We start from the raw sequence: 8686 nt of genomic DNA, 5'->3' as shown, positions 1-8686 counted from the left end.
CGGCTCGGCTCGGCCCGGCTCGGCCCGGCGCAGCGGAGCGGAGCGGCCCCAGCGCCGGTGAGTGCGGGCGGCGCCGCCGAGGCCGCACGGCCGCGGCCTCCATTTCCCGGCGCGCGGGGAAACTGAGGCACGGGGCGGACCCCCGTCCCCATCCCCGTCCCCTCGCAGCGTCSCCGCGCCCGCGCGGCTCCCGCGGCGCCCTCGGAGCCGCCCCGCGGGGCACTGGGGCTCCCGCCGCGGCCGGAGGCCGCGCTGGCAGCGGGCAGGAAGCTCCGGAGCCGCCCGCCTGGAGGAGAGCGCGATCCGGGCCCGGGCGGCCGGGCCTGCTAGGCCGGAGCGCGGCGGAGGCCCCGGCCCCGGTGAGTCGCGTCCCCCCACGTTGGGGCCCCCCCGTCCCGCCGCGTAGGAGCCCCAGGGCCCCCGAGGAGCAGCCGCCCCCCCGGGGGGACACGGGGCGCTGCGCAGGCCGAGAAGGGCAGCGCGGCCGCCGGCAGGGCTCCTGCCTTGGGATTCTCCGGCAGGGAAGGGGCTCTGCTCCCAGCCCCGTGTGCTGGGAGCGCCGGGAGCACCGGGCACCACCCAGCAAGGAGGGAGCCCCTGGAGCCGAGCCACTTCCGTCCCACCGGGAACTCAGGGCTGGGGAATTATTCCCCATTCCCGCTGCCTTAGCCCCTTGGCGGTGGAAGTTTTTAGGAGCACGAGGGAGAGGAGCTGGATGCTGCTTGTGGGTGCTGTGTGTCCAGATGCGGCGGGGCGCCTGGAGCGGGGCCACGTGGGTGCCAGGAGCCGCCGGCCCGCRGACTCCGGCTTCCCTCATCCCAGCGGGACACAGGCCCTGCTTCCTGTCCCGAGGAAGGCAGGATGGAAACCCGGGTCGCAGAGCTTCCCAGCGCAGCCGAAAGGCATTTTCCATAGCATCCGTCCCTCCTTTTCACCCGGCGCAAGACAGTGGTGACGGTGCCGTGCCCGGCGCTGCCCTGGCAGCAGGATTTTTCCCTGGGAATAACGTGGAATTCCTGCTGGGAGCTACATTCTATGCTTTGCTCCGTCTGAATTGGCGTTACTGGGAGCTGTTGCTTATGGTTTTCCCTTGCAGAGGGCAACTTCCTGCTTTTGCAGGTGACTTCATGTAATCCGGAGAGAAATTGCTGAGCTGCATGTCAAAAGTAGGTTCCCCATTCCCGCTGTTCCGCTTGGGAAGCTGCTCCAGAATCGCACCTTACTGCTGGAGAGAAGCCTGTTTCCAGCCCCAAAATATTAATGTCTCGTTCCCCTTGTCTGCCAGGGAATGTTGGGAAGTGTTTGAGTACATTCAGCATGGGAGTCAATAAATCCTTTCTGTTTCGCTTGCAGAATTTTCCTGAGATAAAAAAAAAAATAATAAAAAAATAAAAAAAACCTGCCTTGAAATGGAAGCAAATGCCGTTAAATGTAAAACGTAACTAATTAACCTGGATGTTTGACCTGCATTCTTTGTTTTTGGTGTTGGCAGGAGTCATTAGTCACCTACAGGACGGCGGCGATCAGTCAGGTCTTATGTGAACGCCTTTTACAGCGAATTTAGTCAGGCTCCTTGTGCAAGGAGGGAGCAGCCCRGAGCCAGTTCAGTTACTGTGGACTTTGTAGATGGACTCCGGGCAACTAGGTGGATTAAGGGCTTTAGGACCCGGATCCTGTTGCTGCGGAAGGGCCCTGTGTATCTGCTGCTCAAGGGAGCCGGATCCGTTGTTGTGTGCGTGCAGGAACTGGCCTCTCTTGGGATCTTTTGTGCTTCTTCCTGGTCAGCTGCAGCCTACAATGAACTATTTCTCTCACTGTTAGCAGCTGTCTTGTTTTTATCTTTCTTTTTTTTTCCCCCTAATTCCTGTTTGTAGCTTGGCTTCTGGGAGGAGAAAGGATGGCTCAGGAGACGAATCAAACGCAGGTGCCTCTGCTGTGCACTACGGGCTGTGGCTTTTACGGCAGTCCCCGGACCAACGGCATGTGCTCCGTTTGCTATAAGGAATTTCTACAGAGGCGGCAGAGCAGCGACCGGATAAGCCCCCCAGGTAGATTTTTGTCCTAGAAATCTGTCTAAAATGGACACCTGGATGCAATTTATTTTAAGAAGCTAGAATAAAGCACTTGCAGCCTGGTACTGACCACCAGTACCTTCCTTGAAAGGTATTCCTTCTGGAAGGTATTTCCTTTTTGGAAAACTCAGGTCTTTGCCTTTTCCTATAAACCTCAAGCCTCTAAATCAAATGCCCAAACCTGGGGGCTCTTCTGCTCCCTATAAGAGGGTGCTCTTCCCCATTCCAGCTGTTCGTCAAGCACTGTCCTAGGCTGCACCTTCCAGGAAACTGCAAAACTTCAGCAGCCCAGATCTTCAGCTGCTTCTTGCTCCCTGAGTTGTGCAGTGGTTGCTGGAGACCATGAAAAACCTTTCCAAATTAGTGAAATTTTGCTTGAGAAGAATTTGGCCTTTACGGCTTGGATAATTTCTTCATTTCAACAGGGTCCATCATTAGCAGGGTTTTCTCCTGCTGAGAGGCTCTGCAGATGTCCCGTGTACAGCATTTGAGAAACACCTTCTAGTTTTGGTCCTGAGCATGGTAATGGCTTTGCTCAAATTCTCCGCTTGAAGTGTATGTTAGGGACGCAGCTCTTCCTGACAAAGGATTAATTGCAAGGGTTTTTTTTTAAGATCTTTACTTAGATCCCCAGCTGCCAAAACCCCCAGCATATTCCTCTTGAAGCCAGGGCTTTTCAGCCACTGTGGATCTGGTCGTTATACCTCGGAGGAGCTGCAAAGTAGCACCAGATTCAAAGTAATTTGGTCCCTGCAGCACCTTTATTTATACTGAGAGGTGAACGTTTATGTTGATGTGGAGCTTGCTTTYTAATGCTGAGAAGGGGAGTCAAAGAATGGCAGAGGGGTCAGCGTAACTGAAGGTAGGTTTTTGCCAAAGGTTTAAAAGCCCCCAGCAATGGCAGGTGCCCAGCAGCAGCTCTTGGCCGTGGCTGTCAAGAAGCTGAGGAACTTGCTCCCGTTTCCGTGCGTTCACCACCRCTGTGATCTTGTCTCCTAGCAGCCAACGGGCCCAACAGCAGCCCGGTGGCTTCGGGCTCCATCGYGGAGCCATGTGCAGAGGGAGGCTCCGCGCCGGAGGATGTGAAAGCCAGGTAGGGGCATGGGCTCTGGGTGGACTGATTGCCTGGGGACGTCCTCGTCCCTTGTGTGGCCATGGGGAGCTGTTCACAGTGACCCTGTTATTATCTGGACACTTGAGATGTCTTTGCTTATAGTGACTGCTGTGTGCAGTTAGGTCCTAGAGTGTCAGCACTAAATTAAAGCTAGTAGTAAAATAAGTAGCAGCCTGGTTCTCCTACAGCCAGTGCACCCAGTTGCTGTGCTGTTTCGTTAGCTGTGTTAAACCATTCAGCTTCAGCCTGGTCCAGACATACAGCACTAGTGCTGATCCAGCCTTGAGGCTACATGAACAAAATCGGAAACTTCAGTGCTGTTTGTTAGGAAGCAGGATGCTCATTGAGCTCCCCCATTGCACTGAAGTTCAGTTCATAGCCCTGGACACGCTTGCATGGGCTTTGAGATGTAGCTGGGTGGAAAAGGAAGCTGAGATCATCACAAGTTTATTCCATTTATGATTGTGGAGAACTTTGACCCCGAGTCTCTGGGGGAATCGGCCTCCTCTACTGCTGAGCCCCCTCTGAGTGTAATCAAATTAGGCTTATGGGCTTAAGGTCTCTCCCACAAAACTGATCATCAAATGAAAATGCTTTGTTTGTTTCTTGCCAATGCTCCCAGTGCTCAGAGCCCTGTGACCCATCAGATGACAGCCATGAGCATATCCAGAGAGGAGAACAGCAGTGAGACGGAAAGATTCACTAAGACAGAAGAAGCCTCATCAGCATCTTCCTCGTCAGGTGGGCCACGTGACACAAATAGAGCAGGTCTCTTTGAGTGGGATGTCGAAGAGTTTGCACCTACCAGCAATAAAGGTGCAGCTAACAAGAGAGCTAAGCTCAAAAGAAAACAGTTTTCTTGATTCTGAGATAGGAGAGAAAATGCTGTGCCCGAGGGCAGGCCAAAGGAGATGGCTCTGTGGGCTGAGCACCAAGTGGCTGCCAGTCCTCGGCTCTGGCAGCAGGATCACCCGCCGTGATGCCCAGTGGCGACGGTGCCAGGGAGCCTAGAGCCTCCCCCGGAGCCTCCCCTGGGCCACCTGCACCATCCCTCCCTAGGGATGAGCGGAGCAGGGGGCCACGGAGCCCCATAGAAGAGCAGGGAGCCCCAGGAGAGGAGCTGGGAGCTCTGTGTGACGCTGCCGAGGGGCTCGTGTGGCAGCTGCGGGGCGGCCTCGTGTCCCGTGCGGTCTGAGGGGCACCTGCCCCTTGGAGAGGAGSGGCGACACCGTCGTTTTGTTCTCAGAGTGGATCCCACGTGAATCCCCTGTGAATCTATAAATAGGATCCCATGAAGTGATCCCAGTAGTGGAGGAGGACGGGTGTTGTTGCCCAGCAAGGCACRTCCTCCGGTTGTTCTCTTACAAGGTGTTGCCGTGGAGCTGCAACCGGGTGACACGTCGCATTGGAGACACCCTGCGCCAGCTGTAACTCGGTTTGCTTGTGCACAAACCTGAAAAATCAGGACTGTTGATTGCTAAAAAACAGGCGTCAGGCACTGACTTGACTGTAGGGTTTGGGCTTGGTAACCACTTGCCCGCAGGCCCAGGAGACAACTTAGACCAGGCAKGTGGGAGTGACTGTCTGAAGGAGAGTCTGGAGGTGCAGGAGAGACCTGGGAGAGCCCTGCGTGCCTGGGGGGGTCTAGAAAGTTGTTGAGGGTCAAACCCACAAACCGCCTGTTGCTCTCCTCGGCCCGGCCTTGYGAGCAGCACGCACTGCAGGGGAGCAGGGGAGCTCGCCTGTTGACTTCTCTAACCTGCTTAGGTGCTGCTGGGAATCCTGCTGAGCGCCAGTGACCTTTAACAATCTGGCTTTGGGAGCTCGCTTTTGCTTCTGGTAGATTAGAGACGGCGATGAGTATCTGGGCAAAGCATTCTGAGACCTACATATGAGGAACACTTACATAAGAGGCAACAGGAATAATTAGCAGGGCCTCCTTGGAAGGGGTTAACATTGCAAAGATTAACTCCCGGCTCCGATGTGCAATCGAGCCGCTGAACGGCAGCCAAGCCGTAGTGACTATCCAGCTGCGTGCTTAACCTGTGACAGGCGCCAGGTAATTCTGCTTAGCATCACGAGCATCACGTTACCTTACATATGCTGTAGCTAAACCTTTTTTTTTTTTCTTTTTTTTTCCTGAGCCTTGCACTTTGGGAATGGGAAGGGAGAGGTTAGGGAAGGGCACCAAGCTCGCACCTTGGTGTGACATATTCACGGTGCGCGGCTATGTGGAAACAGGAGGCCTGGAGCAGCTGTTGGGATAAAGCTAATACCTCGCTTAACTTAACCAAGGAGGATAATGAAGCCCTTGTCTCTCTTCCAGGGACCCTCCTTGAAATATCCCAGAACGCAGCCGAGGACAAGATGGTTCCCGAAAAAGTGAAACAGAAGAAGAACCGGTGCTTCACCTGCCGGAAGAAGATAGGGTTGACTGGTAAGGTCCCACCTGCGGCAAAAACCACCCGCAGCCTCAGTAGTTTGGTCCTGCCAAGTAGTTTGGTCCTGGCATGGGTCACTGTTTACAGGTGGCCCTCTAAAGAATACTCTGGATGGAGCGGGGCCCCTTGGGTTACTTCTGCTGCCTGGCAAGCGGTGTTGGGGTAGGAGCAAAGGCAACCACCAACACGCTGTTGATCTAATTCTGCTCCCACTAAAGTGTGCGGTAAAACTTCCATAGTCGGGGCAGGAACTAAGCTAGACTGAGACTGCAAATCCCGCTGCCAGACTCCTTCCCTGCGTTCACGCCGCTTGGTTCCTGCCCTTAGCCCTGTGAGCGCGGGATCAGCCGGCAGAGCTGTGGAGCCGGAGCTGGGGAGACGCCRTGTCGGGTGACCAGGCTCCAAGCCTTTCCTTCCCGGGAAGGAAACTGGTGAAGCAGCTACCGAGGCTGTGTGTTATTACAATCAGCATCCCTCCTATAGCGACCCTGTAGGTTTTCCCTGGACAAAGTTAGCCCAGGCCACGCTGTGCTGGCAGCGCCTCCTCGGCCTGCTTAGCCCCCGTGTTTGGTGTCCTCCATAAAAGCTTCTTGGGCAGTGTCCAGCCCAGGTCCGTGGAGCCCCGCGCTGCRCGGCCCCAGCTGCCCTGGAGACTGGGAGACACTTACAGGGTAAATAGTGACAGGGTGCTCTGCGCTTCCCAACAGCATCGTCTCCAAGCGGAGTTGATGCATTTCGGAGGCACTGGAAGCTCAGAGGAGGTCAGGGTGTGTTGCCTCTGGCTTTGTTGCTGCCCAGCCGTAGCGCTTTGCGCTCGTGSTTGTTATGGTGCCTCGGAGGGCCCCGCTCCAGCTCAGAGGCTGCTCCAGATCAGAACCCTCCCACTCTGCTCCCTGGCGCCGCGTGTCCTGATCCGCAGGGGCTGCAGGAACAGCTGTTCCCGAGAGCCTTTCCCGCTGCCCTGACAGCTGGCGCTGCGGGAGGCACAAGCGCTCGGCGCAGCTTCCCTGGGAGCAGCTAAGCCGCAGGAAACCGAAGAGCTGCCCCAAACCCTCCCCCTGCTCCGGGCCAGGGCCCATCTCCTCTTAGTGCGTTCATGGGGCTTGGGGGCCTAGCGGGGAACAGCYCGGGCTCTGCTGCCTTCCTGGGAATAACGTCCTCTCTTCCCTTCAGGCTTCGACTGCCGCTGCGGGAACCTCTTCTGCGCCCTTCACCGGTACTCGGACGTGCACGCCTGCCCCTACGACTACAAGGCAGAAGCGGCTGAGAAAATCCGCAAGGAGAATCCCGTCATCGTAGCCGAGAAGATCCAGAAGTTGTGAGGGAGGCTGGGCAGCTGGAACGACAGCCACGTGGCCTGGTGCTCCTCCCCTTCCTCCCAGCCTTCCTCCTCTTCCTCCCAACCCCATGGGCAGCCTCATGGGGCCTCCAGCAGCAGACGTGAACCTACAGCCACTGCTCRGTAGATCTTTTTCTCACCGGCTTCTGAAAGGAAAAGGGATCCGGTGCCGGTGCCGCAGGCTTTGGGCAGGGCGGTTTGCGCCGCGCTGGCAGCCCATCCACCCTCTGCTCCGCCGGAGGTGCCCGATCTTGGAGGCGGGCAGGAGGATTCGGCAGTTTAGACGCCCCCAATCCCCCCCGCGCCCCTTTGCGAAGGCCCTGTGGGAGCAGCTGGATCACTGAGCAGCTGGGCAGGACGCAAGGATGCTCCGGCCCCCGGCGGCACCTTGGAGAAAGCGCCGCTCCTGCCTCCTTTCCTGCCTGTCCACGGGGACCTGGCTGCCYGGGGGAACATGCGAGCACCAGCCTCCGTCAGCCCTCGAACGCTCCTCCGTTGCTGCTCCGCGCAAAATTCCTGGCCRCTTCCTGGCAAGCCTGGGATAATACTTCCCGGCGAGCCTGGGATAACGCCACTGGAGCCCGCGCTCCCACACCCGCTTCTGCCCCCGTGACTCCCACCTTCTGCCTTACTCGGTGCGTTTCGGATCAGGGCTGTGCTCAAGGCTCAGGCCACCGACCCTGTCCCCTTCCCTGCGTGCGGGGCCCCAGAGCCGTGGCTGCCACCGTGGGCCCCACTGATGCTCCTGGCAGCTCCCCYGGCCCAGCTGCCCTCCTGGTCGCTGCTGTCCACGTGGGAAGAGGCAGRGCCGGCTGCCCCATGCATGGGGGACGCTAGGAGGCTCCCAACACCAAGCAGGGGCATGTGGGGCACAGGGGAGGGTCCGCGCAGGGGCCTAAGGCGTACAGAGAGGTGCAGGGAGAGCTCAGGGATGCTAGGGAAGCACGCAAAGGGGCAGGGGCTCTTGTCTCCTGGCGTCTAGCCACGGACCAAGCCCTGGAGAAGACCCTGGTCACCAGCCCGCGTGGCAGAACAGCTGGGGACACCCGTTCTGCAGCCTCGGCCCTTTTGGCCGCCCCTTTGCAGCCCCACGTGAGCAGCAGCTCTGGGCACCACATCCCACTGTGTCCCACCAAACCCCAGCGTTGGTCTCGGTCTCRAAAAGGGTCCAGGAGGGGAAACTGTCCCGCGGAACTCGGGTCTCCCCTTCCGCCACCCGCAGCGGCCGCAGCGTTTCCCCGGGGATTTTCTTTTCCAAGCTGTTCTCCCTGGGACGCAGCAAAGCCGAGGGCCGGATCTGTGAGGCTGYGATGGCTCCGCCTCGCAAGCCAAGAAATCCAGCTGCGTCCCAGGAGGACAGAGCAGCCTCTGCCCCACTTCTCAGTGGCCTGCGTGTTCCCAGCGTTTCCCTTCAACAGCGACTCGTGTCCCAGCTGCAGGGAGCAGCTGGATGCACCCGGATGGGCTGCGAGTGGGTGGAAATCGGTGCAAAAAGTCTGCGGACCCAGGGGGAGGGACAGGGAGGCGATTTGGTGCCGCACACGGGACGGGAGAGCCAGGATGCAAAAGGCCTCTGCTGCCTCCTATTCTCTTTTATTTTTCTTAGTATGAACCCAGATCTGTAAATATTAATATATTCTAGTTTGCTTGGATGCTGTCAGTGGTTCTTTTTGTGCATGGGGGACCCCTGGGTTGGTGCCGCTCTTTGGGAGCACAGTGG

At 57.8% G+C, this 8686-nt stretch overlaps 1 protein-coding gene across 1 annotated transcript; it reads left to right on the top strand.

The window, feature by feature from the left end:
- The first annotated feature begins 336 nt into the window (after positions 1 to 336).
- Positions 337 to 8323, top strand: LOC112943915 (AN1-type zinc finger protein 5-like). Its single transcript, XM_026035220.1, has 6 exons — positions 337 to 359; positions 1875 to 2048; positions 3072 to 3165; positions 3809 to 3927; positions 5513 to 5623; positions 6801 to 8323. Exons 2-6 carry the CDS (start codon positions 1898 to 1900, stop codon positions 6947 to 6949), a joined length of 624 nt encoding a protein of 207 aa, XP_025891005.1. The 5' UTR covers positions 337 to 359; positions 1875 to 1897; the 3' UTR covers positions 6950 to 8323.
- Positions 8324 to 8686: the final 363 nt, after the last annotated feature.

The sequence above is a fragment of the Nothoprocta perdicaria genome, unplaced genomic scaffold (assembly GCF_003342845.1).
Source record: "Nothoprocta perdicaria isolate Ctin4 unplaced genomic scaffold, notPer1 scaffold_157, whole genome shotgun sequence".
NCBI classification, from domain to species: Eukaryota; Metazoa; Chordata; class Aves; order Tinamiformes; family Tinamidae; genus Nothoprocta; species Nothoprocta perdicaria.
The sequence above is the reverse complement of the archived record's forward strand: the minus strand, read 5'-3'. Positions and strand labels throughout refer to the sequence as shown.